This window comes from Paroedura picta, chromosome 9 (genome assembly GCF_049243985.1).
Source record: "Paroedura picta isolate Pp20150507F chromosome 9, Ppicta_v3.0, whole genome shotgun sequence".
NCBI lineage: Eukaryota > Metazoa > Chordata > Lepidosauria > Squamata > Gekkonidae > Paroedura > Paroedura picta.
The window spans coordinates 200983-228777 of NC_135377.1; the positions used below are offsets into that span (position 1 = coordinate 200983).

The 27795-nt window shown below is 52.6% G+C and overlaps 1 protein-coding gene across 16 annotated transcripts in view; it reads right to left on the reverse strand.

The window, feature by feature from the left end:
* Nucleotides 1–3333: 3333 nt before the first annotated feature.
* The window catches only part of SCRIB (scribble planar cell polarity protein), an 80506-nt gene continuing 56044 nt past the window's right edge, over nucleotides 3334–27795 (reverse strand). For 8 of the 16 annotated variants that reach the window (XM_077351250.1, XM_077351247.1, XM_077351252.1 and 5 more), the window contains 16 exons: nucleotides 25623–25691; nucleotides 25441–25491; nucleotides 25006–25047; nucleotides 24719–24838; nucleotides 24347–24448; nucleotides 24207–24254; nucleotides 23921–24080; nucleotides 22940–23126; nucleotides 22493–22582; nucleotides 22217–22411; nucleotides 9815–9922; nucleotides 9277–9416; nucleotides 9115–9152; nucleotides 7853–7927; nucleotides 5723–5774; nucleotides 3334–4845 (listed from right to left, as the gene is read on the reverse strand). In XM_077351250.1, the coding sequence (XP_077207365.1) occupies nucleotides 4685–4845; nucleotides 5723–5774; nucleotides 7853–7927; nucleotides 9115–9152; nucleotides 9277–9416; nucleotides 9815–9922; nucleotides 22217–22411; nucleotides 22493–22582; nucleotides 22940–23126; nucleotides 23921–24080; nucleotides 24207–24254; nucleotides 24347–24448; nucleotides 24719–24838; nucleotides 25006–25047; nucleotides 25441–25491; nucleotides 25623–25691 (1638 nt within the window). In that variant the 3' untranslated portion in view covers nucleotides 3334–4684. Of the gene's footprint in view, nucleotides 4846–5722; nucleotides 5775–7852; nucleotides 7928–9114; nucleotides 9153–9276; nucleotides 9417–9814; nucleotides 9923–10795; nucleotides 11088–14002; nucleotides 14155–15529; nucleotides 15678–22216; nucleotides 22412–22492; nucleotides 22583–22939; nucleotides 23127–23920; nucleotides 24081–24206; nucleotides 24255–24346; nucleotides 24449–24718; nucleotides 24839–25005; nucleotides 25048–25440; nucleotides 25492–25622; nucleotides 25692–27795 lie in introns of those variants that run through there. The other 8 variants (XM_077351245.1, XM_077351254.1, XM_077351249.1 and 5 more) reach the window with 7 other exon arrangements.

The window sequence follows — 27795 nt, forward strand, 5'->3', positions numbered from 1 at the left end:
GTTCAATTTTATCTACGTCCTTCTTGAAATGAGGCCTCCAGAACTACACACAGTACTCCAGGTGTGGTCTGACCAGTGCCGTATACAATGGGACTATGACATCTTGTGATTTTAATGTGATGCCTCTGTTGATACAGCCCAAAATGGCATTTGCCTTTTTTACCGCTGCATCACACCCCAGGGTCTCGTTCACACACAATGTTACCTAGAAGTGTATCCCCCATCCAACAACTCTTTGAGTGTGGTTCTCTAACCAATTTCCTATTCACCTAACTGAAAACTATCTCCCTTTAATATCTGCTACATTATCTTACCTAATACATGGCACATAAGCAGGGAACTACTAACTTGCAAAGAAGTTCAAAAACCGAAGCCATGGGGCACACAAGGAATGGATTACGATGCGTCTACACCAATGCACAGAGTATGGGAAACAAGCAGGAGGAACTAGTAGAGGAAGGCGGCTATGACCTAATAGGAATCATAGAAACTTGGTGGGATAATACAATTGGAACACTAGAATTGAGGGGTACAATCTATTCAAAAGGGACAGAAAAGAAAAGAAGGGGGGAGGTGTAGCAATATATGTTAAGAATTTTTATACTTGTGAAGAAATACAGGTACCTAGGCATGAAAGTTCAGTTGAGTGTATTTGGGTAAATGTAAAAAGAATAGGAAATGAGAATGGTATTGTGGGTGTTTGCTATAGACCACCAAGCCAGTCAGAGGACTTGAATGAGATACTGCTAGACCAAATTACACAATTTTCAAAGAGGGGGGAAACAGTGGACGTGGGTGACTTCAATGACCCAGATACCTGTTGGAAGACCAATTCTGCTAAAAATACAAACACCGTTAAATTCTTAACCTGTCTTGCCAACAGCTTCATTTCCCAGAAAGAAGAGAGGGGAACCAGGGGCTCTGCTATTTTAGACTTGATTCAAATCAAAAGGGAAGAACTGGTAGATGCGGTGGAAGTAGTGGGCACACTTGGTAGCAGTGACCATGTGCTTTTGGAATTTTCAGTTACGGCTAAGAAAAACTTCATGTAGTCAGACGTATAGACTGGACTTCAGGAAAGCAAATTTTGTGGTTAGAAAGACTTAAAGAGATGGGAATCCAAGAGGGCTGGGAATTTCTTAAAAGTGAAATACTGAAGGCTGAATCACAAACAATTCCCTTGAGAAGGAAAGATGGAAAGAGCCTAAGGAAGCCAAGGTGGCTCCATAAGCAGCTGTCAAATTATTTGAGGAATAAAAAAGTCAATAAGGAACTGGAAGGAAGACCTTATTAGAAAGGATGATAACCAATAATTGTTGGGACAGGGTTAGGAAAGCTAAAGTTCAATATGAGCTTAGGCTAGCAGGAAGTGCTAAACATAACAAAAAAGGCTTCTTTAGTTATATTTCAAGCAAGAAAAAGAATAGGGACACCGTAGGACCACTGCAAGGACAAGAAAGTGAAATTATAACAGATGATGAAGAGAGGCCTGAACTGCTTAACTCAGTCTTCTCTTGTGAGGAAAATAGTGATCAATGTGGCAAAAATGTAACACAACAGGGCGGATGGGAAGGTTGGCCTAGGATCACTGTGGGGATAGTCCATAAAAACCTAATTTCTATAAATGAAACAAAGTCTAAAGGTAAAGGTATCCCCTGTGCAAGCACCGAGTCATGTCTGACCCTTGGGGTGACGCCCTCTAGTGTTTTCATGGCAGACTCAATACGGGGTGGTTTGCCAGTGCCTTCCCCAGTCATTACCGTTTACCCCCCAGCAGCAAGCTGGGTACTCATTTTACCGACCTCGGAAGGATGGAAGGCTGAGTCAACCTTGAGCCGGCTGCTGGGATCGAACTCCCAACCTCATGGGCAGACAGCTCCAGACAGCATATCGCTGCCTTACCACTCCGCCACAAGAGGCTCTAAACAAACAAAGTCTGGAGGGGGGCAAATGATTGGAGGCGGTATTTTGGGCTGTATCAAACGGAGTATCGTGTCCAGATCATTGGAGGTGATGGTACTGCTTTGCTCTGGTTCGGCCTCACTTGGAGTACTTGTTCACTTCACTTGGAGTACTCAGTTTTGGCCACCCCAGCTGAAGAGGGATGCAGACAAACTGGAGCGAGTCCAGAGGAGGGCAACAAAGATGGTGAGGGGTTTGGAGACCAAGACGTAGGAGGAAAGGTGGGGGGAGCTTGGTCTGTTTAGCCTGGAGAGGGGATGACTGAGGGGATCTGATAGCCATCTTCAAGCATTTAAAAGGCTGCCATATAGAGCAGTGGTCCGCAACCTTTTGCAGGCCACGGACCACTGCGCCGGGGTGTGGGGAGAGGGTGACCTGGGGCCCCGGCGCAAACGTGCATTTGCGTCCAGTAGGGGCGCAAACGTGCGGCAGCGCTGCGCATACACGGACTTGCCACGCATGCGCGTTTTGCTCCCCGCTGGACGCAAACACACATACATGGCAAGTCCACGTGTGCGCATTTGCGCTGCTGGCCGCGGCTCCCTCTCCCTGCCCCTCTAGGCTGCAAGGAAATTGGCCGCCGAAGCGGCCAATTAGCTTGCGGCCCGGCAAACCTCTCTTCCCCCTCCTCCCAAAGTAAGAAGCTTACTGGGCTGCAAGCTAATCGGCTGCTTTGGTGGCTGCTTTGCTCGCGGCCTGGTGAGCCTCTCGCTGCGGCGGGGGGGGGGGCAGGAAGAGGGAGCTGCGACCCGGCACCAGGCCGTGGCCCAGGGGTTGGGGACCACTGATACAGAGGATGGAGCAGAGTTGTTCTTTCTTGCCCCGGAGGGACGGACCAGAACCAATGGGATGAAATTAATTCAAAAGAAATTCCGTCTCAACATCCGGAAGAAGTTCCTGACAGTTAGAGCTGTTTCTCAGTGGAACAGGCTTCCTTGGGAGGTGGTGGGTTCTCCATCTTTGGTATTTTTTTAAACAGAGGCTACATAGCCATCTGACAGGGAGGCTGATCCTATGAAGGCAAAGGGGTGGCAGGTTACAGTAGATGAGCAAGTGGGTTGTGAGTGCCCTGCATAGTGCAGGGGGTTGGACTAGATGACTCAGGAGATCCCTTCCAACTCTATTATTATTCTATGATGATGATGATTCTATGAACACAGCTTTTGGGCCTAATTGCCTTCAAAGAATAGACCTGCAGCCCCCTGAAGTTTCTCCCAGTGGCAGTTAGGAAGAAGACCTTTTTTTCTGTACCTTGATTTTCACTTCTCGAAGGAGGCTGACAACTGTCTTCCAAAGCTGGCTGCATGGGGGGGGGGGGTAGTCAAAGCCAGCTCTCAAACCATGCTGCTGGAAGGAAGAGGAGGCAGCATCTGTAAAGTTAACTTTATTGTCCTGGAACCACAAAATAGATTTCTTTGGTTGTACAAATATCACTAGTTACAGTCTGATCTCCCTTGGAGTGTCCTGGGAGAGAACAGGTATGCCACAACCCAGCACCTAGAGAAGTCTTTAAGTTAGTCAAAGAAACCCTCGTTATCACCCCCAAAATTGCTCATTAAAAGCCAAGGCTAAAATTAGATTAAAATCAAAAAGCTAACTGTTGATGTAGAAGCAGCCACCACGGAGGCCTCGAGGAGCCTGCCACACTCCCTATTCCTCCTCCGCCTGAGCTTACACGTTCTGATAAAACAGCCCGCTAATTTTGGCATGACGAGAGATTTCACCCACTGGCTTTCAGCAGGTAGAGCCAGTTTGGAAGAGGCATGGAAGTGTGCAGGGAAGACGTGAATACACACACAGGCCCTGATCCGGTCCTTCCGTTCCCCCCAGCACAGTGACAGCTATTGGGGGCCACAGCCACCTGTCCCCGCAAATGCCCCAACCTTCCCCAGAACAGGCTGATGAAGGTGGAAGGCGGCTGGACTGCAGGCCTCCCGGTGGCCTTCCATGGAGCGTTGTGTGCCACCATCGACACCTCCCTGGTGCTGGCTTCCTAAGCCTCTCCCATAACCACCCTCCTACCCTGCACTACTGCACTCCAACCCCCGCCCCCCACTTCTCTGCACCTTCTATCTGCATCATCACATCCTAAGCCAACTAGTCTGCCCCCTAACTTTGCTCCCCCCCCCACTCTTCTAGCTCTGCTACTGCTGGGTAAGCATCACAACTTGCCTCCAAATCTTGTGTGGAAGTGGGCCTGATGTAACACTGCTGCTTCTCTCTCTCCCCCTCTGGCACGCACGCACACATAGCAAAACGGATCATGCCCTGTGCTTGGTATTGCACCTGTCCTCCACGGAAGAGGGGGGCAATGGCAGAAACCCACAAGGCTCCTTTTCTCCTTAGCCAGTTTATAACTGGGCTCTGACGTTCACCCTCCCTCCCAGCCATTTGGCAAGTACCCACTGGGGCTAAGGGCAGGGCCAATGCCAGTTATCCTGAAACAGCTGCCGCTCGCTCTCACGCACACGCACTCCCATACCATAGTTAACACACTGCACACTACAGCTTCCTCCGCTGCTGCTAGTCCAAGTTTGCTCAGAACCTGCCCCAGTGCATGATGAGAAGACGAAGATTCACAGCCTGAAAGAGGGTTGTGGAGCCTCCGGAGAGCTCACTTATTTCCAGTGTCACCACAGAGGCAGCAGCTGGGGCCAGTCCATGCCGTCCGCAGAGCGTGCACCCTTGCTTGGTTCTCACGCTGGCCCAGAGGGCAGGACCTTTATGTTGGAACAGCCGCTTCCAGGCTGTGCTGAGCATGCCGAAGGTTGCGCTTGCTGCTGAAAAGGTCCAACTCTTCCCGAGGAGAAGCGCTGGGAGTGGAGGGGCCACGCGTTGCTAACACCTCCTGGCCTGCTGCCTGTCTGTCTGGCTCTTGGCTCACTGAAGAGGGAACACGCAGAGACCCCATCAAGAGAAGGGCCACCCCATGTGCTCCTCCTCTCTAGGGAAATGGGCTGGAAGCACCAGAACTTTCTCCTTCCCTGCCTCCAACCAACCGGGACCCAGCCCTTGCTGTGTTGGCCACTTCCCCATGCAGGAGGCCAGTAAAGTAGAAACGAGGGGGGGAGTGGAGCTGGCCTGCTGCAGACTTCTGCCTGTGTCTTTAAGTGACAGACCAAGTCAAAATTGGCAACAGGACAAGCTGAAACGCAGGAGAACATGGCCAGGAACAGCACAAGAAGCACCCACAGAACAGCTGCCATCTTGGAACAGATGCAGAGACCAAGCAGGGTGGATGGATGGGGATGCATGCAGAAAAATATATTCAGGGGGAAGAGCAACATGTTGTGAGGAGTTCGAGAGGCACCTTGGTACGTGGAAGGTCCCAGAATCATTTGGTATGTAAAAATCAACCGCCCCTACTAGCAGCCTAAGGCAGGCACCTAAAGGGTTATGCCACAGGATTCCCTGGGGAAGGCCTCCGCCTCCCGGCACAAGGAGTATGAGCACCTACCCCAATGGGAAAGCTTTTGGGTTGCGAGGCTCACTGTAGAACAACCAGCCTGCCCTAAGAGGTCCCTCACGGTCCCTTGAATAGGCCTCCAGCAAAGGGCCCTTCATTAGCGGCCCCGGCTTGGCACCCTTGAGGGCATCCCCTTTTCCACCTCAAAGCAGCCATGGGTCACAGCTCCCTACTGCCAAGGGAACCTTACACAGTGCCTTCACCAAGCCTGGCTCCTCATCACAAGATGCAAAAAAGAAGGGGAGGGGAGGCCTCCAGGCCAGAAGACACATCTGTTGCAGGCTGGCCACTCACCTGAGCTGCTGGCCTCGTGGAGAAGTCTGCAGGTGCTGCCACCATCGGGTGTCTGGGAATGACAAAAGGCCTGGCATCAAGATCTGCCCATCATGCTGGGGCCTCCTACCCCTTTCTCTGGGGTAGAGAGAAAGCATTAACGAGCAGAAACAGCATTAGGGAGAGCAAACGTGAGACTCTTGATGGGGGCATGCAGGAGGGAGAGCTGCTGGAATAAGGCCCAACTCTCCATAGCCCCCATAGGAGTGCACAGAAGCACTGGGCTTTGGACTCTGAGCCCACAGGGGACATGCTCCCCACCACGGGCATGAGGCAAAGATCAATGGGGAAAGCTGGATGGGCAGCCCAGAGGGTTTCTCCCCCACAAGACACCTCCCCCTTGCCACTGGCCACCAAACATCAGAGAAGCAGAGGCCTCACTTGTGGATTGGGTGGCAACACACAGTGCTTAGACTGGTGGACCAAGACCCCTTCATGGCCATTGGAACACAAGTCCCAACTCTGACCATTCCATGGGAATTAGGGAGCTGCCTGACCCAGGCCTCAGACCATTCATGGGCCCAAGCCGGTTAGAGCAGCTGCCCCTCGAAGCACACCGTTCTCCCCAGAACCTGGGGGGGGGGGGGAGAGGTGAAATCCACATCTAACTCCCCCCCCCCAGGGCCCTTCATTAACACAAACAGCCCCAGAAGCCAAGGTACAGGGACAACGAAGAGGGGTTAAATGTACAAAGGGACGCCTGATAACTGCCTTGTCCTGAGTTGGCCTTTTGGGCTCTGCAGGACAGCCTGATCTATTCTGAGGGCTGGTGGAAAAGGTGTTTCCTCACTCTCCATGATCTTTTGAAACTGGGGACACTGCCAGTGGTTTGGGGGTGACTCCAGATCCTCCAGCATGCCTCTAAGTCCCTGTCGCACCTGGAATGCAAGAGCCCTGGACCACACAGCCTCTGGCCTTGGAGGACGAGGAGTTGGCCCTGGAAGCCCCTTGAGGAGGGAAACAATGATTTGGATGAAGGAACAGGGGGTGTACTTACTAAATTTGCAGATTACACTAAACTGGGAAGGGCAGCAAGCACACCAGAAGACAGAATCAGAATACAAGATGGTCTGTTTAGCCTGGAGAGAAGGTGACTAAAAGGTGATATGATAACTGTGGTTGGGCAGGTACCTGTGAGTTCCTGCATAGTGCAGGGGCTTGGACTAGATGACTTTGGAAGTCCTTTCCTGCTCTATGATTCTTCCCTTGGTCTTCCCTTCAATAAAATGTATTTTCCATATACAGAATACATACTGCATTGGAAAAGAGCAGAACTCAAGTGAAGACAAAAACTTCATTCTAACAAAATGATAGAGGGAGAGGAAATGGACATCATATTGGTAGAGGGAAGGTCTTACCCAGGAAATGGGACATCTCTGGTTCTGGGTGGGGTTGTACTTCCCTAAGGGAGGGGGGGCATCTTGTGGCAGTGGGGGCTAGCATCACCTCTTAACTGTTTGGACTGAGGAGGCAACTGCAGCCCTTCCTCAGCAGGCCAGGGGGGGGGGGGATCTTGCTTCTGGGATGCCTGTCCAGGCCACAACTCAATTAGATCACTGTGGTGAGCTTTAGGCAGTGCTGCTCTCAGACTCTCTTAAGGACTGTCTACTCCTGCAGGGATCTCCCTGACACCACAGTGGTCATCTTCAGGGACAGCCCTGCTTTGGCTGCTGCCACTGCCTCTGGAGATAAGGCCCTTCTTGGCCCTGGCTGGTACCAAAGACCAGCCCTCCCTCCCTGGGAGATTCATGTGGGGTCTTCTGCCAGTGGAGGAAGACTTTTTCTCTCATTAAGTCTTTTTGGCCTCCCTTTTAATGTCTGGAGTGCTTTAATATTTGGCTCGTTGGGGACTGTGAGTTGAGTGCAAAGGAGGCATAGAATGTCTGCATGGCCAGCAAGGTCTTTTGGCCAGTGTGTAGCAGCCAAATCCCTCCCCCACCTTCCCCGACTCAGCCCCACAAGGGCCAACGCCACACCCTTGAGGGTCCTGCTGCTGCAGAGCTGCTCCTTGCATCCCCCCCATCCAGTCCAGAGCCAGGCAAGGGCTGCCTCCATGCCAGCCGGCCCCCACACCCTGCATGCTGCTTGTACCTGGATGGCATAAACAGGTTTGGAAGAAGGAATGGCAGCAAAGTCCCTGTAGACAAACTTCTTTTCAGGCACAGACTGGAAGGAGCAGCACAGAAAGTGAGGCAGGAGACAGAGAAAGAAAGAGAACAGGTGAAGAAGGAGGCTCAGGCAGAGAGAGAAGGACAATGAGAGACGCCCACGGAGGCCCACCCGACTTGTCTCAAGCAAGCTGGGGGCAGAGCGGACAGTCCAAACCCTGCAGACAGCGGGGTGGAGAGTGCATCCGTGACACAGCCAGGAGCATCCTGACTGCCTGCTCAGAAGACAGTTCTCCCAGCAGGGGTCCCGACTGCAGCACAAATCCCTTCCCTCCAGTGTTGCTGCTATAAAGCAGCCCACTCCTCTGCTGCCAGACACCAAAGGGCACCAAACGGGGATGAATGACCAAGAGGGCCCAGTGCCCATCCAGGGGAGGCCATCAAGGACACCCATAGCCAGATAGAGAAAAACCAGGAATCCTCCATGAGGCTCATGATCTGGGGCCAAGGGACCAAGCCCTGTGAAGATAGGTTGAGGGACTTGGGGATATTCAGCCTGGAGAAAAGGAGGTTGAGAGGGGACATGATAGCCCTCTTTAAGTATTTGAGAGGTTGTCACTTGGAGGAGGGCAGGATGCTGTTTCTGCTGGCTGCAGAGGAGAGGACACGCAGTAATGGGTTTAAACTTCAAGTACAACGATATAGGCTAGATATCAGGAAAAAAATGTTCACAGTCAGAGTAGTTCAGCAGTGGAATAGGCTGCCTAAGGAGGTGGTAAGCTCCCCCTCACTGGCAGTCTTCAAGCAAAGGTTGGATACACACTTTTCTCGGATGCTTTAGGATGCTTTGGGCTGATCCTGCGTTGAGCAGGGGGTTGGACTAGATGGCCTATGCGGCCCCTTCCAACTCCATGATTCTGTGATTCATGCCACCAACGCTGCTGCCACCCTGAGGGATGGTGAGCCTTCCCAGGCACTGCAACAGGAGGCTGTGTGCGTGTGGGAGTGTGGCATTTTTCACCCCACCAGCTAAAGGATAGCAAAGCAGAAGACCAGAAGCCAACGGGAAAGGTGTGGTGGATGGTGGGGAGGGCACACAGCAGGCATGGCCCAGCACTAGGTCAAAGGGACTCCCAGAGTCTGCCCCTGAGACGGGCCAATGCTGTACTCGAGGAAACCCGGGAGACTTTGAGAAGGGGCACCCAAGGCCCATTCCAACCCCTGCGCCATGGGCCCGCCTCCTACCAGCCTGCCTGGTGAAGCGATGCTCCGGGAGCCAACCTCTGCAAGAGAAGGAGTCACAGTTAACAAAGCCTGGCACCAAAACTGGCCTCCCACCAGCTCCCCTCCCCAGGTCACTCGCCATGATGACCCCCGCTTTGGAAGGAGAGGCGGCCAAGTGCATACCATCCAGGGGGGTAGGTGAGGGAGTGGGGGCAGGCGAGGGGAATTCTGCCAGCTGCTCCAGCGTGTTACGCTTTTTCCCCTCCTTTGATTTGGCCATCACCATCTGGGCCTTGAGTGCATCTTGCTCCAGAGACTTCATCCTGCGCAGGGGAAAGGAGAAGGAGAGACAAGCTGTGAGGGGATCTGGCACAAGGCTGGCTGTGCCAGGCTGGGCTGGTGGAACCCCCTCAGGCCACTGAGGAGTGAGGAACCACTGGGCCTGAACATGCAGGCTGCCAGAGGCCAGAGTGCTACCCCCCACTGGGGACATGAGACAGTTCAAGAATCCATGTGCCAGCCAGAGACACCCTGCCTGTTGTGAGGTCTGGAATCTGTTTCCTCGGTTTTGCAGGCTGCAGGAACTCCCACCCTTGCAAAGAGGACTGGGGTGTGGGGAGAGAATGGACATGGGCTCCTGCCAACATGTAGCAGCACCACGGGCAGGGGGGAGGGGGAGAACCTCCTCTGCATATGGGAGCGGAGTGGAAACGCAGCACACCTTGCTCGCCTGACTGGGCCCTGCCCTGAAGCCTGTTGCCGGGCCTGGTACAGCCTCCTGGCCAGGTCCTGCTCGTATTGCTTAACACTCTCTTCTAGGGTGGAAGAGCTGAGAAGGAGAAGAGGAGGAAGACGACGTAGACATCACAGTGGGAAAGCAAAGGCGGAGTTGGGGGGTAGAGAAAGACTGGCCATCCATGGGTAATGCAGTTGGCTCTGGGGCGGGGAGAAGGCTTCACCACCACTCCTGAGCGTCCAAGCAGAGGGAGACTACCAGGAGAGGCTCCAACCACTGCAGAAGGAGAGCAGGGGGCCAAGGAGGGAATACCAGTGCCTGTTTCTACATTCCTACATGCATGGAGTCCAGAAGTTGAAAGGGGGCAGGGCACTGCAGTCTGTCCCAGGCCACAACCAGGACACTGGAGAGAGAGGAGCCAACCCCCCAAGGCCAAAAAATGCCTGCTGCATAAGGAAAGCCCCTCTTCCCTCCAGCACCATGCCACAGAGCCAGGCCCCACCCCCCAAGGCCACGACTCTGGATACCCTCTGGTGGGTGCTGAAGTCTCCCTATGCAAGCAGCAACACCACAGCCAGCCAGCCCCCCCTTACGGGGTCTGCACATGCACTTCCTGCCACGGAGGGTTAGGGGCCAATAATTCTGAGAGCATGCGGGATAATGGACCACCTGCTATTCCTGGGGCCTTAGCACAATCAAGCTGTGCTTGGATCTCGCTTAACCAGGAGCAGCTGCAGCTTGTCTTGTCCCCCCTCCTCATGTGGCCGCTCCAGCTCTGCCACTGCTGCTGCCCCCCAGCAGCACACTGGATGGGGACAGACTTCTGGGCTTCCTCCCCAATGGAGCTTTTCAGACAAGCCCCTCTCCCCACGCCCTGGGCCTTCACCACAGTAGCCTTGCAGAGCAGCACCAGGAGCTGGGAACCCACCCCTCCCCATTCTTACCCCTGAACCAGCAAAAATCAGCCCCCCGTATGACCCCCCAGCAAAGAGGTTGCTGAATGGAGCACTGGAAGAGTGGCAAGAGAGGAAGATTCAAATTAGTATTTCAGGGGCCACTCAAGTAAGATTTCCAACTGAGGGCAATTAGAACTTGACTTCAGGTGAAAATTTAAGCAGGAAGGAGTTAATCTTATTTTAAAAGACAGGATCCTAAAAAGGAAATAGAGACAAGAAATACAATAAGGAACTAGGCACTGGCAACTATTTCAAATGATTTTTTTAAATCAAATTTAAATATATGAAAAAACCAAATGAAACTAGAGAAGAGATTGATGGGGAGAGATTACAAATGGAAGAAACACAAACAGGGGAAAGAATTTCAGAAAAAAAAGACTAAACACACACTAAAAATGATTAGATTTAGCTCTACACTGGTAAGATCCAGAACAGCACATTAATGATTACAGAGTAAAACAGAAAGAATTACAGAGGAAGATCGTGGAGCAGTTTCATAATATAAGCCCTTGAGACCATTTAACAATTAACTGGAGGAGGACATAAAGAAATTAGACAGGATAATTTCATGCTAAAAGGAGAGCTGCTAGAGGAACCAAACGGGAAAATCAGGCAATAAGTTGGAGCAACAACTGATGGTGCCTCTGAAATTCATCATCTCTCAAAAAAGGAGTGTGTTTTTTGTACCCCTCTTTTCACTGCCCAAAGGAGTCTCAAAGCAGCTCATGGTTGCCTTCGCTTTCCCTTCCCACAACAGACACCTTGTGAGGTAGGTGGGGCTGAGAGAGCCTTAGAGAACTGTGCCTGGCCCCAGGTTATCCAGCTGGCTGCATATGGAGGAATCAAACCTAGTGGGGAATCAAACCTAGTTCTCCAGATTTGAGGCCGCTGCTCTTAACCACACCAAGCTGCTGGAAGGAAGAAGAGGCCACTGGCCATAGTGACTGAAAGGAACATGCACACTGAGGGGCAGCAGAGGTCTTGGCCCCTCTCCCCTATTGCTGGCCCTCCAGAGGAACTGGTTGGCCACTGGAAGAGGCAGGAGGATGCTGGACTAGAGGGCACCCCCACCGGTCTGATTCAGAAGGGCTCCCCTTAAGTAAAAATTGGCTGTGCAGCTAGGACATCTGGCAATCCTATAACCAAAACGTTTCTTACCCCATGTCACTAAGTCACAAATGTCAATGGTTAAGCTATTTTGCAAGAAGGTCACCTCCAGACCAATACAGTACCATGCCCACAGAACCAAAAGAAGCCCAACGGATTTCTCGAGAAAGAAACCAAACATTGGACTGAAGCAAGGGGTTCTTCTCATTGGTGGACTGAAAGGTATGTCAGACTGGACCATCACAAGGCACAGCTCGCCCAAACTTTCTCTGTTACCAAGGGTGAGGCAACTCACCTTCCAATCTACTGTTAAGAAGGAACTCTTGGCTCCTCTACTGTTTTATCTCCATCTGTGAAAGAAAATCTCCTTGGCTAGGACGTTGAAAAGCCGTGTCATGCCTGGTGGGTGAACCTGACTTTCTCCTCCGTTCCAATGACCGAAGGCACAGAATGTGTGGGCCTGGTGTGAGACACAGAGGCAAGTCTGGCTACCTGGCTGATGCTTTGGGCTGATCCTGCATTGAGCAGGGGGTTGGACTAGATGGCCTGTATGGCCCCTTCCAACTCTATGATTCTACGTCCTCCTGATCCTCCTGCAGTTGGTAGCAAGGAGGGCCTTGCAGTTCCCCAGACTGATTCTCCAGAGGGCTTCAATGTCCACGTGGAGAAAACCAGCTCCTTGATAGCCTTGGACATGAGGTCAGCCATGGCACACTGGAATTCTCCCAATTTCTTCCTGGCCCTACACATCAAGCAGGTCACACTCTGGATTTGATCTTTGGGGCAAGGATACATATGAGCCCGGTACAATCTACATGGGTGCCCTGAAGGCCCGGTCAATGTCCCGCGCCCTCCACGTACAGGGGGACAGGACTTTTATGCTCACCCAAGGAGACTCATGGACCCTGTAGGAATCCAGAATGCTCTGCAAGATCCAATGCCCTCAGCAATGGGGCTGCTGGAGGACCGAAATAACTGACTCTGCAAAGCCATGGAAGAGGGTGCTCGTCGACTCCCTCTCTATTCCTCCCACAAGCTGGCTCCTTCGTACACATCAGAGCTATGCAAACGGAAAGAGCAGCTGAGACAGCTAGAGCAAATTTTGATGGAACATTTGTGATGAAAATTCAAGAACATCTTGTGAGATGCTTATGAGATGGCAACAAAGTCCACAAACAGTGAATATTTCACAGCTTTTATTGCCTCTGCTAGGTCATGTCTAGCACAACTATTTAAAATCCCAAACTGCATGACTGGGTATCAGCGGTGAGAAAATCTTGTCTCTCTGCCAAGGTTTGTCTGCTGACCTTGATACAGATACAATCTCAAGGCCCTATTTTGGACTCCTTCAGCCTGCTTTCTTTGGCCTGTGTGGACAGAACTCGGGCAACCCTCTGGACCACATGCCCCAAATAACTGGCCAACTTTGGCCAGATGTTCGGAGGCCGCGGTGGGGTGGCTCAAGAGGAGTCCGCATAAGTTAAATGCAGCTAAAACGTGAGTCCCCTGGCTGGGTCATCATGCCCCAGAGGGACCACTATAATTCCTGGCTATTGATGGAGGCCAACTCACAGCTTCAGCAGTCGTCAAGAGCCTGGGTGGGACACTGGATGCCTCGTTATCTATGGAAGCCCCAATTGCAAAGGTTGTGCACCAGGCCTTTGGCCATCCTAGCCAGGCGCAGCAACTAGTGTCCTACCTGTGAGCACAGGACTAGCCCCTGTGATCCAGCAATGGTCACCTCCAGGAGGAATTACTGCACCTCGCTCTACACAGAACTACCCTTGAAGGGGATCCGGAAACTTCAACTGTCCCAGAATGCAGCTGTGGAGGACCCACACTTAACCTGTGCCCTTCCCACTCTATTGTACTATGAGTCTAACCAGCCTGGACGGGGTGCAATTGAAATATGCACACAACACTTACAATTTATTTATTTATTTATTAGAAAATTAATTTTCTATAATAATATAATATTTTTTAAATTTATATTCCACCTTTCTACATCACTCAGGGTGGGTAACAAAATTTCACAATTATCCTGATGCCACCAGCTAAAATTACCTCAGACAGGTTTTGTAAGTAGCCAGTTTGGTGTAGTGGTTAGGAGTGTGGACTTCTAATCTGGCATGCCGGTTCCATTCTGCGCTCCCCCACATGCAGCCAGCTGGGTGACCTTGGGTTTGCCACGGCACTGAGAAAGCTGTTCTGACCGAGTAGTGATATCAGGGCTCTCTCAGCCTCACCCACCCCACAGGGTGTCTGTTGTGGGGAGAGGAAAGGGAAGGCGACTGTAAGCCGTTTGGAGACTCCTTCGGGTAGAGAAAAGCGGAATCTAATAACCAACTCTTCTTCTTCTTCAGTAATATCAGGGCTCTCTCAGTCTCACCCACCTCACAGGGTGTCTGTTGTGGGGAGAGGAAAGGGAAGGCGACTGTAAGCCGCTTTGAGCCTCCTTCGGGTAGGGAAAAGCGGCATCTAAGAACCAACTCTTCTTCTTCTTCAGTAATCTCAGGGCTCTCTCAGCCTCACCCACCTCACAGGGTGTCTGTTGTGGGGAGAGGAAAGGGAAGGCGACTGTAAGCCGCTTTGAGCCTCCTTCGGGTAGGGAAAAGCGGCATCTAAGAACCAACTCTTCTTCTTCTTCAGTAATCTCAGGGCTCTCTCAGCCTCACCCACCTCACAGGGTGTCTGTTGTGGGGAGAGGAAAGGGAAGGCGACTGTAAGCCGCTTTGAGCCTCCTTCGGGTAGGGAAAAGCGGCATCTAAGAACCAACTCTTCTTCTTCTTCAGGAATCTCAGGGCTCTCTCAGCCTCACCCACCTCACAGGGTGTCTGTTGTGGGGAGAGTAAAGGGAAGGCGACTGTAAGCCGTTTTGAGCCTCCTTCGGGTAGAGAAAAGCAGCATCTAAGAACCAACTCCTCCTCCTCCTCCTCCTCCTCCTAATTTACCAACTCCTTCCTCCTCCACCCTTTCACAGTGTATGGCATTTTAGGCCTTAGCCATAAGCCCTGCTGGAACAGCTCCATCCTGCAGGCCTTGTGGAACTGATTCAGGCTTGCTAGGAGGGTGGTCTAAACACCTGATAAAGAGATAAATCTTTCTTGGGGGTGCATCCCACCAGTCAAGGCCAACTTCACCTCTTTTGGGCTGGGAATCCTGACCAGATATTGGTCTGAAGTTCATCATGCTCTTGGGGGAAAGATAGAGGAGAAAGCAGTCCAATAGGGATGCTGGTCCCAGATAGTTCAGGGCTTTAAAGGTTAAAACCAGCACCTTGAACCTGATTTGATCTCCACTCTGGAGCCAATACAGCTGAGCAATCACTGGTGTTATATGTGCTCTCCACTGAGTCCTTGTCAGGAGTCTTGCCACTGCATTTTGAACCAGTTGGAGTATCTGGAGCAATCCCAAGGGCAGCCCTGCATCAAGAGATTTGTAGAAGTCTAATCTAGAGGTGACTGTTGCACGGATCACTCAGGCTAGGTCTGGCTCCAAGAGAGAAGGGGCTAGCTGCCTCACCTGGTGCGGATGAAAAAACACCAAGCAGCCTGATTTGGGCCTCTATTGATAAAGGGCTCCCAGCTGTGGGCACTGGAGCTAGTTGTAGCCTGCTGAGCACTGGGAGCGGCCTCACCCATTTCTCTCGGTGTCAGCCCAGCTAGAGGACCTCCCTCTTGGCTGGATTCCACTTGAGCCATTCCGCCACCGCCCCGAGATGCTTGGCCGGGTTTCCCGGGGGCCTTGATGGATGGTCACCCATTAACAGAAAGATCTCGGGGTGGCTGGCAACAAAAGAGAACAATCTCACACAAGGAACACTTAAAAAGCTGATAAAACATTTCTTCAATTGCTCAGTCAGTTAAAAAAACCGCCCGGCTTAGATGAGAGGAGAGGGGAATGGTTCTGGTGAAAGCCTAGACGGGGATTAGGCAGGGCCACCAAGGCACAGGTCACTGTGGTAACTTGGCAGGCATTTTTCCAGTGACACCAAGCGAATCTACTAGTGCCCTATCTGACCCTGGAGCATCTAGCGACAGCAATCCATGTGATAGTCACCTCCAGGCTAGATTACTGTAACTTGCTCTATGCAGGTCTTCCTTTGGGCTGGATATGGAAATTACAACAAGTGCAGAGTGCAGCAGCTCACGTCTTCATGAGGACCCCATGGAGGGCCCAGATTTGACCTCCCCTCCAACAACTGCATTGTCTGCCTATAGAATTCCTGGCCAGGTTCAAGGTGCTAGCCCTGACCTGAGTGGGTTTTGGGTCCCGGTAAACCATCACAAATGGAAGGGCTACAAGTCTGGGGACCCCAGGGGGGGCTCAGAACCGCTTTAGCATCGTGCCAAAAAAAGGAGAGCTGACAGGACTGCACCGAGAAATGAAGTGGCCGGCGAGCCACGTTCAGTGGCTTAATCAATGGAGACTATTGCAACTGGTACCATCTGGTGGTCACCTGGTGCTAATGCAGCAAAACACTATTTCTTTTTTTGAGAAAGAATGCTGTGGACATAGCTTATCTGGAATTCAGTAAAGCGTTTGATAAGTTTCCACATGATATTCTTGTTCACAAGTTGGTAAAATGCGGCATGGATCCTAATTCTGTGAGGTGGATCAATAACTGGTTGACTAATCGTACCCAAAGGGTAGTTGTTAATGATTCAGCATCCTCTTGGAGAAGAGTGACAAGTGGAGTGCCCCAGAGATCCGTCCTGAGGCCTGTGTTGTTCAACATATTTATAAATGACTAGACGTAAAGCCCATTTATAAAAATGGGCGGAAAATGGGCATGGGGTGGGGTGAAAAGCGTGCTAGCGTGGACCTGGGCAGCCGGGCCACACTTACCTGGTGCAGGCTGGTTGGAGGTGCGCGGCAGCGGTGAAGGAGGCGAGGTCCGGAGTCAGAGCGGGGCAGTGGCGTGCCAGCGGCTCCGCGACGGTCTCCTGGCTGGCGCGTCCATTGTGGGGGCGGCCTGGAAGGGGTCAGCGGGGCGCTTGCGGCGGGCGGCTCTGCCTCGTCCTCAGCGTGTCGTCAGCCATCTTGGATGGCACAGGGCTGAGCATGGCGGCGCCGGCAAACGTCGGGGACAGTCGCGTGAGGAGCTCGGGGAGTGGGCGTGGCGGCGGGGTCGAAGGCCAGGGAGAGGGGGAAAGCGGCGAACAGTTATTGGGGGTGGGTGGGGGGAATAGGGTGTGTGGCGGCTGTGGATGTTCGCTGGGGATTGAGGTGGGAAGGGCACGGCCTGGGCGGGGGTGGGAAGGGCGTTCGCGGCGCATGCAGAGGAGAAGTGAGTTGATCCCTGCCCGGCGGCCTGACGCGTCGGGAGGCGCAAAGTCAGGCCGCCGGCAAGGGAACAATTGCGAGCCACGCGGTCGGCAGGGCGGGAATCGGCTTCTGTCTGTCCGGAGGAAGGGGCCAATCGGCACTCTTCCTAATCCCAGACAGAGCCCGCCCTAACTCCTCCCCCTAAGCCCTTATGGCTTTATTCAATCCGCGGCTCCCGCGGCACCGCGGGCTGTTAAGATTTGGATGAAAGATTAGAGGGGATACATTTGCAGATGATACCAAATTGGGAGGGGTAGCAAAAACACAGGAGACAGAATCAGAATACAGGATGATCTTGATAGGCTCAAGAAATGGTCTAAACCGGGGGGTCATCAACCCCCGGTCAGCAGTCCAGTACCGGGCTGCGAAGGCCACGGTACTGGGCCGCCGGCAGCCGCGCCTGTCCCCCCTAGCCAACAGCGAGAAGGAAGGGAAGAGGCAGGCGCAGTCGCTGGCATGCTGGCGACGCAAACGCGCATGTGCGCAGTTGCCGCGCATGCGCGTTTGCGACCCCTGGTGCCACCCGGGCCGTTGGCTCTCCCCTCACCCCCGGAGGTGGTCCCTGACCTCAGAAAGGTTGGGGACCGCTGGTCTAAACTGTATAAACTGAGGTTCTATAGGGACAAATGTAAAGTTCTGCATTTAGGTAGGAAAAACCAAATACACCAATATAGGATGGGAGAGACTTGTCTTGGCAGTAGCAAGTACAAAAAGGATCTAAGAGTCTTAGTAGACCATCCATTGAACAAGTCAGCAGTGTGACTCAGTGGCTAAGAAGGCAAATGGGATTTGGGGCTGTATCAAACAAGTATCATGTCCAGATCACAGGAGGTGATGGTACCACTTTACTCTCATGGAATCATAAGAATTGTAAGGGGCCATACAGGCCATCTAGTCCAACCCCCGGCTCAACGTAGGATCAGCCCAAAGCATCCTAAAGCATCCACGAAAAGTGTGTATCCAACCTTTGCTTGAAGACTGCCAGTGAGGAGGAGCTCACCACCTCCTTAGGCAGCCTATTCCACTGCTGAACTAGTCTGACTGTGAAACTTTTTTCCTGATATCTAGCCTATATAGTTGTACATGTAGTTTAAACCCATTACTGCGTGTCCTCTCCTCTGCAGCCAACGGAAACAGCATCCTGCCCTCCTCCAAGTGACAACCTTTCAAATACTTAAAGAGGGCTATCATGTCCTCTCAACCTCCTTTTCTCCAGGCTGAACATTCCCAAGTCCCTCAACCTATCTTCACAGGGCTTGGTCCCTTGGCTCCAGATCATCCTCGTTGCTCTCCTCTGTACCCTTTCAATTTTATCTATGTCCTTCTTGAAGTGAGGCCTCCAGAACTGCACACAGTACTCTAGGTGTGGTCTGACCAGTGCCATATACAATGGGACTATGACATCTTGTGATTTTGATGTGATGCCCTTGTTGATACAGCCCAAAATTGCATTTGCCTCTTTTACCGCTGCATCACACTGCCTGCTCATGTTTAGCTTACAATCCACAAGAACCCCAAGGTCTCGTTCACACACAGTGATACCTAGAAGCATATCCCCCATCCAGTAGGCATGCTTTTCATTTTTCTGACCCAGATGCTGAACTTTACACTTATCTTTATTTAATTGCATCTTGTTCTCAGTTGCCCATTTTCCCATTGTGTTCAGATCTCGTTGAACTCTGTCTCAATCTTCTGGAGTATTTGCCAGTCCGCCCAATTTGGTGTACTCCAAGTGAGGCCTAACTCTGCTCTGGCTTGGCCTCACTTGGGAGTACTCTGTTCCATTTTGGGCAACCCAGTTGAAGAGGGATGTAGACAATGGGCAACAGGAGGGCAACAATGACGGTGAGGGGTTTGGAGACCAGGACATATGAGGAAAAGTTGGGGGAGCTTGGTCTGTTTAGCCTGAGAGGGGATCTGACAGCTATCTTAAAGTATTTAAAAGGGTGCCATAAGGAGGATGGAGCAAAGTTGTTCTCTCTTGTCCCAGAGGGATGGACCAGATCCAATGGGATGAAATTAATGCAAAAGAAATTCCATCTAAACATCGGAAGAAGTTCCTGACAGAGCAATTTCTCAGTGGAACAGGCATCCTTGGGAGGTGGTAAGTTCTCTTTGGAAATATTTAAGCTGAGGCTGGAGAGCCATCTGACTGACCGCTGCGGGAGATTAGATTGGATGGCTTCAGATGGCTCTCTATATCTGAAGCGGATGTACTGCTCAAGTCAGTGAGGGCAACCACCTGCTCCCTTGATCCCTGTCTGTCGTGGCTGCTCAAGTCGGGTGACCAACACATACTGGATCCATTTGAGAGACTGTGAACCTCTACCTTTCAAAGGGAGAGTTCCCTCAGTGGCTCAAGGCGGCGGTGGAGTGCCCAAAACTGAACTCCAAATGAGGCCGAACAAGAGCAGAGTAAAGTGGTACCATCACCTCCTGTGATCTGGACATGATACTTGTTTGATACAGCCCAAAATCCCATTTGCCTTTTTAGCCCCCAAGTCACACTGTTGACTCCTGTTCATTGTGTGATCTACTATGACTCCTAGATCCTTTTCGCACATGCTACTGCCAAGACAAGTCTCTCCCATCCTATATTGGTGTATTTGGTTTTTCCTACCTAAATGCAGAACTTTACATTTGTCCCTATTGAACTTCATTTTATTCAGTTTAGCCCACTTCTTGAGCCTGTCAAGATCATCCTGTATTCTGATTTGGGCTTCTGTTGTGCTTGCTACCCCTCCCAGTTTAGTATGCAAATGTAATAAGTATCCCCTCTAATCCCTCCTCCGAATCCCTGGGGAACTCCACTTGTCACTCTTCTCCAAGAGGATGCTGAACCATTAACAGGTACCCTTTGGTTACGATCTGTCAACCAGTTATCAATCCACCTGACAGAATTAGGATCCATACCACATTTTATCAACTTGTCAAGAAGAATATCATGTGGAACCTTATCAAAAGCTTTACTGAAATCCAGATAAGACTATGTCCACAGCATTCCCCTGATCCAGCAGTCACTTTCTCAAAAAAAGAGGTAAGGTTGGTCTGACATGATTTATTATTGCGAAACCCGTGCTGAGTCTTAGAAATCACAGCTCTCTGTTCCAGCTGCTCAAGGACTGTTTGATTATGTGTTCCAAAATTTTGCCAGCTACAGATGTCCAGCTGACAGGTCGATAGTTACCCAGATCCTCTTTTTTCCCTTTCTTGAAGATGGGGACAACATTTGCCTGCCTCCAATCATCTGGCACCTCACCTGTTCTCCAAGAAGTGTCTGGCTGGGTATTGTTTTATGTGGGGGTTTAAATAGATGTAAACCGCCACAAGCGGGCTGTGCTGGTTAATATATATAATAAATAAATAAAAACATGATAGCCATCTTCAAATACTTGAAGGGCTGTCATACAGAAGATGGAGCAGTTGTTTTCTGTTGACCCAGAAAGTTGGACCAGAACCAAAGGGTTGAAATTAATTCAAAATAATTTTCGGTTAAACATCTGGAAGAAGTTCCTGACAGTGACAGCAGTTCCTCAGTGGAACTCGGGAGGTGGTGGGTTCTCTTTCTCTGCAAGTTTTTAAGCAGAGGCTTGATAGTCATCTGACAGAAATGCTGATTTCATGAATGTAGGCAGATTATGAGTGGGTGGGCAGGAAGGGTCGTGTCAATGTTTGTCTCTTGTTACCCTTCCTTGCACACCCAGGGAATTGTTGATCATCACTGTGGGATGGTAGGTGAATATCCTCCAGGCCAGGCTGGATTCTGGATTTTTGGTGGGGGGATCACTTGGGCTTGAAATTGGGGTCACTGTGGGTGGGCAGGTAGTTGTGAGTTCCTGCATTGTTCAGGGGGTTGGACTAGATGACCTTGGAGGTCCCTTTCACCTCTATGATTCTAGGGGCTAGTGTGCCCCTTGCCTGGGGTGGTTCTTCAGCAGTAAAATCAACCAATGCCATCTGCAAACTGTTCTGATCCATCAGGGTACCGTGACATATACTATTAACTGATCCCCATGCCAGATAAACTTCCATATCTCTGTAGACCTAAACCCCAGCAAGGAATGATCTGTCCAGGATGAAGCACCAACAGACCACCTTCTTGCTGCCCAGAGCGATATACCAGATCAAGTGCTTGTGACCTGCACAGTGCATGGTGGCTGTTGTCGAGACAGCCCCTGAGCTGCTGCCAACATAGATATGGTCCCAAGAACGGTGGAGAGAATGGACATTAAGGTTTCCTTAAAGAGAGTACACTATTGCTCCCCAATCAATAGCATGAGGCAGATTTGAAACAGAAAAGGAAATAAGGAAGTGTTATAATACTGGGTAACTTCAACTACACTCAAACTGATTAGGCCAATGAGTACTCCAGACACCCTGTAGCAGCAAGGCTTCTAAACGACTGTGCACTGGAACACAAGGAGAGCTCTCCCGCAACACACCAGCCAAGCCTCCGATCTCACAAAGAGGTCAGCCACTTGCTGGAGGTGGGGGGGGGGGGGACAAAAAGAACACTGCCTTCTAGCATCGGGTTTCTGAGGTTTTCTGCTTCTAGGGATGTTTTCTTTATTCACCATGACGATAGACCTTGATGCAGAGGGGCTGGCCTGATCTGCATTTAAAGCCATCCCTGTGACTACTACAGTATCAGCTGAAATGAGCTTTGACTTAGGAAAGCTTAATCAGTTGTCCTTCTAAGGTCCCACTGGACCGAAATCTAGTTCTACCACAGTCCCCAGCAGTAAAGCTCACAATTTAAATACCCAATGAGTTAAAGAAGTATTTTTGTCTGCTTGGAACCTACTATTCCCTATTTTTATGGGAGAGGGAGAAAAGGACACATTCTAAGAGGCTGTGGAGCAGGGCAGCAGCAGCAGGGAAGCAGTTCACCCTTGCAGCCCCCCACCCCCACGGGCTGCTTTCATCTGGAAGACTCTTTGAAGTGGCCGGGTGTGTATGCGGAGGAGCCCCCTCCCCATGCTTCCCCTGCCCCTACCGGGCTGCCCGCCACATGGCTCGCTTCTCTGCCTCCAGGGCCCGCCGCTCTGCTGGGGACAGCTCCCTCGTCTCCTGAAGGCCGAGGAGCTCTGGACTCTGCATCCGCAGGCGCTCCTGGTGCCGCCGCTCCGCTTTGGCTGTCCGCACCGGCATGCTCCACTCCCCCCCCCCTCGGGGGTAAACGGGGCTCAGCCTGCTCAAAGAGGAGGGCGCAGAGAATTACACCAGGCAGGCTGGGGTGCAGGAACCGCCCCTCCTCCAGTCCCGCCCTTACCCAGGCATGGAAGCCGGCTGTTGCTCGGGCCTCAAGCCCTCCTCGAGGGAGGTCCTCTGACAGCCAACAGGTCCTTCAGGCTCAGGAGACCTTGTGGATGAGGAAAGAGGCGTGAGGAATGTCCCAGGGAGCTTCCAGAATGGGCTGCCGAGGTCAGCTGAATGAGAACCTGGAGGCAGAAAAGAAGCCTCCGCCCGCACAGACGTGGGGGAACAGATGGCTGACCAGGCCCCGTTGCCTCGCAGCCTGGGGAAGTGAGGTGCCCTTCAAAAGCGCTACTATTCACTGAATTTATAAGTCCCGCTGTCTTGCAGAGACTCAAGGCGGGTTATCAGAGAATACAGCTTGTTCGTGCAATAAAGACTTCCTGTGGACAAGGCAACAGTGCAGAATTAAAAGGCAAGGTAATTTGGAGGGCAGGAAGAGAGATGAAGAGATGGCGCTCACCAAGCCATTGTGGACAGGAACGCCCTTCCGTCCAGCTTCTCAATCTTGTACTCAACTCCCTCAATCATGATGCTCGACGGACCACCTGCCTCTGCTGGCTGCTCTCCCACACCAGCCTCCTCTTGCTCCTCCTCCTCCTCCTCCTCCTCTTCCAGCATCTGGGCTCGCTTTTGCTGGAGTTTGCGAGCTGCTCAAAGGAGAAAAGGCTAGGTGAAAGCAGAGTGGCAGCAGCTTCTCCACAGCCTGTCCTCACTGCCACCCCTCCAGCTGGAAGAGAAGCTCAATTGACTGCACCCAGTCTGCAGACCCTATGACAAGATTCCTCCAGAGGCAGCAGAAGACTGGGGTGGGGGAAGGGATGTTTTTGTGAGAGCCAGACAGGGGGCCCAAAAGGAGGGGAGGGAGGAGCACTCACCTCCACCATCATAAGCACGCTCAGCCCCCCACCTTGAAGGGCCATTGGGATGCCAGCAGCAGGGAAGAGTCCGATCCCTCTGTGGCTCAGAGGAACCTGGCTCCTCCTCTGCCAGAGTGCTGGTTATTCCCCTCAGGCATCCACTCCCCAACTCCCTTGGATGCTGCAGGGTGCTGATCCAAACAGCAGGTCCCCCTCCCTGGCCACTGTTTCCAGGTGCACAAAGGGCAGAGGGGCAAGGAGAAGTCATAGGGAAGGTGGGCCGGGAAGGCCTGAGCATGTGCCGCCATCCTGCCCCAGAGGCAACAGAGAGCCAGTTGATCAGCCTGAGCTCTGCCCCAGGGGTGGCGGGAGGATAACCGCAGGGTCATGGCTGTACTCCAGGCTGAGCCCCTTAGACAAAGAGCAGGCCACAAAAATGAGATTACCCCAAAATATCACCCCCACACCCCTGGCCTTGGCCTGCAGACAGAGGCAGGGCATTGATCCTTCCAGGGCAGGATGGAAAGTGCTGCCTGCTTCTGGACCAGGCACCCCCTGCCCTCTCCTCTCACAGCGCTCCTCACATTCCTCCTCCTTCATTTTCTTCAAGTCCTCCTCTCCCACCAGGGACACCCGTTTGGGGGGCTTCTCGGCTGGCTGCTGTTTCAGCTCCACCTCAAAGTACTTCTGCCGTTCTCGGAAGGTCCGCTGTTCCGGGCTGTGTAAGCCTCCGGGCACCGGAACCTGTAGGGGCATCAGCACAGGTTTCCTGGCTGGCTTCCCCTCCTGCCCTCTCCTCCGGGCTACAAAACTGGCAGGATTGCCCAGCCCACCTGTCCAGCAGCCAGTCCACTTCCCAACAGGACTCACCTCTGACAGGGCCTGAAGTCTCTCTGGACCTCTCTGGCTTTGCAGCTCCTGAGGGACGGCAGGGGAGACAATGGCAGTGGCTGTACAAGTTCTTAGCTTTGCCCCCCCCCCCCCATGCCCTGAAGCCATCTTTGACTCACCTCTGGCTCCAAGAGGGGGTGAGAAACCGGAACTGCTGCAAAGGCCTTGTAGGCCTGCTTGGCATTGAGAGGGACTTCCTCAAGGGGTGGTGACCTGGGGGGCTGAGGCAGAGAGGAGAACGGGTCTCAGTCAGGACAGCAGGGTTGATGGGCAGTGGGGGAGGGGGACTGGGGGCACCAGCTCTAGACAGCTGTCCCCTGAGTGGGAGTAAGTGCTGCAAGCTCATGATGGCCGCCCAGCCATCAAACTCAAGATATCTCTCAGAATGCACACCCCCCCCCTGCTGCCATGCCTGGCCAAGGTATTGTCCTAGCTGCCCGGGGGCAGAAAAGAACCTGAACAGGCAGAGGGAGGCATAGGGGCTAACTTACAGAGTTGTGGGTCTTGGAGCAGAGCTCAGGCTGCTGGAATGGATTGGGACTGTCCCTGCCCTCCAAGGTCACTGGAAGGGGGCGCATGCGGGACAGCGGCTGAATAGTCCCTGGTTTCGTCTGTGTGAGGCGGAAAGAGATAGTCTGCTGCTGCTGCTGCTGCTGGTGGCCAATGAGTGGGAGGCTTTCCCCACTCCCATGGCAGCCCACAGCCTGGCCAAAAGGTGCCCAGGGCCCTGCAAAGAGCCACCAGCTGCCTTCCTGAGGCTGACAGGAGGGGGACTCACCGACTGGTTCTCATGGGGGGCAGGAGCACAATGCAGACCAGCCTGGAAGCAGAAGGGAATGTCTATTGGTAGGGGGCCCAAGACCTCGGCCCCACTGCTCCTCAACCCACTGCCCCTCCCGGGAAACAAAAACAAGCGCTTGCCATCCAGTTGGGAGCCCGGCCTCAGAAAGTCCCAGAGAGGACCCTCCCTCCTCCCCAAGCCCTCCCCCAAGCCCCTGCAGATCTTCCCTTAGGAGCTTTTCCTGCCAACCCGTCCAGGTATGACATTGCAGAATGCAGCACATGGCAGAATGCGGGAGCAGCAGCAGCAGCAGGAGGCACTCAGGGCCGGGGGGGGAGAAGGCGTGCCCCCTTCAAAGCATGGACCTCAGCAGCCTCCCCCCCACCCCCCCAAGTAGAGCTGGAGCATGGCACAGCACACCCAGGCACTTACAAAGCGGGTCTCTTTACCCACCAGGTGGGCAGGCCGGGGGACGGCCGATGGCTGGAGAGAGGCAGTGCCGGAGAGAGAACCAGAGACACACAACACAGAGAGGCTGACTGACCCCAGCAAAAAAGATAGAGACCACCCCGTCCCCACCCACAAGGCCCCACCCCCCATGCAGAATGGCTTACTTGCTGGCTTCCAGGAGAGTAGGGAGAGTCCCTCCGCACAGCACCCATTTCGGTCTCCCCTGCCAGTGCCTGGAAACCAAGAGGAGGCGGCTGCTTACCCACTGCCCTGGGGCACAGAGGCAGCTCCAAGGGCTCCACAGCGTGAGAGGCAGCAGTTGAGGTGGTCTGCAGGCACTCTGGCCCACAGAGCAGCCTGCCACCAACATGCCAAGCACACAAAGTGTTCACCACGCTGTTCTATGCCAGGGGGCCCAGCCGCACTGAGGCCTGGAATTCTGACACAAAAGGGCTGCCACACGAGGCAGACAGAGGGAGGCCAGGGACACCCTTCAGAGGAACTCAGAGGACATTTCAGGCAGGAACTACTTTTTAAAGGAGGACCATGCTGCTTAAGAACGCTTTCTTGCATGCACCTTCTATCTAACACAGAGTGAAGAAGCCCTTTGTGCAGGGAGGGCAGCTCCTGACAAAGACTCCTTTTCTTATTCTACTTATTCGTTTGTTGTGTCTCCAACACCACCCTTCTCATGGAGACTCCGAGCAGTTTACATCTTCAGTCAAAATCAATGAATACAATTTTCATTTAAATTAAAAGTTAAAATTACTGAAGCATCATTATATCAGCAGGGGCATTCTGTTCTGTCAAAGGGAGGATAAAATGCTCAGGCAGGAGGTCTCTATGATTGCTTGGCTTTATTTGTTGTGTCTATCTGTGCACATCCATGTTCCTGTCTTTGCAGGGAGACCAGTTCCATTTAAAAAATCTTCACAGCCAATCAGAAGCCAACCCCCCCCCCCCAAATAAAACTCAACCCTTGAAGGGCACCAGGAGAGTGGCTGGAGGATGCTGAGGCTCAATCTCCCCCCAACTAAGGCCACGTTCCAGCACCACCCTGGCTAACGCTGCCCTGCCCCCATCTGGAGGGACCCCAGGCCAGCCCGACTGCAAAGGCCTTGCTTCTCCCACCCTTTGAAGCCACTCCTTCCTTCCTTCCTTCCTTCCTTCCTTCCTTCCTTCCTTCCTTCCTTCCTTCCTTCCTTCCTTCCTTCCTTCCTTCCTTCCTTCCTCCCTCCCTCCCTCCCTCCCTCCCCACTAAGGTAGAACCCATGCAAGGACAGGAGTCAGAATTCAGCTGCAGCTTTTTTTGTTTGGGAAGAACAAGTTTGTAGCTCAACCCTCTATGTCTGAAAGTACATGCCCCCCAAAAGAAGATCAGCTTGGGTGTCATATCAAAATAAACTCAATTTTATTATCTTGTCTGTATTTGTAATTTATTCAGTAAAGCCATAATGGGTCGCAGGTACTGAATTTCCTGTTTTCTGCATCCAGCTACTTCCCTGGCTCATTCACTGACGGCCCCTTGCAATTGTTAGTTGTTCCCGACACGTGGCAGAACTGCAATGGATCCTCAATGAACAGACGGAGCAGATCTAATTTATTTATTATACTGAATAAGATTGAAAATTTCTTAAACAAATTGTAAGATACAGGCCACTAATGAAGCTGGACGTAGAAAACAGGAAATTCTACACCCGAGAACCCTTTTGGTTTTATAGAATAAACTAGTTTCAACGCCCATTTATAAAAAAGGGCTTTGAAAGGTGAGAAGGGAGAAGAGGGAGAGAGGAGCCACCCCCCCCCTGCAGCTTTCCTGATGGTAGGCAGAGGGCGAAGAGGCGTGTAGCCGGCCGGCCGGCTCCACAACATCCTGGGGCTTTCTGCCAGGGGCAGCCTCACCGCGTGTATGAGGCGACGAGGCTGTCCCTGTGCCAGGCAGAAGGGCAGGCGTCTGGGAGGCTCTGGCGGGCTTCTGCCGGGGCCAGGGACCACCCCTGCGCGGCGACAATGCGGCAGGGCTGTCTCTCGGGCTGGCGGAAGCCTGCAGCCGCGCCCAGGGCCCAGCAGAGGGTTGATGGCGGCGGCGCAGGTTCCTGCAGCCCTCTCGCGGGGCGAGGGACAGGTCGGTCCTGGCAGAAGGCCACGGCGGTGGGCAGCTTTCCAGGCTGCCCTGGGCTTCTGCCGTGGCCACAAGCGGCCGGGCGGCCGTGGAGGAGGCAGAGACGTCCTCGCGGCCCCAGGGGCAGCCTCGCCACAGCAACGAGGAGCCGAGGCTGTCCAAGGGTTCTCTGGAAGGCTCTGGACGTGGGTGAGTGGGGCGGTGGTTAAGCGGCA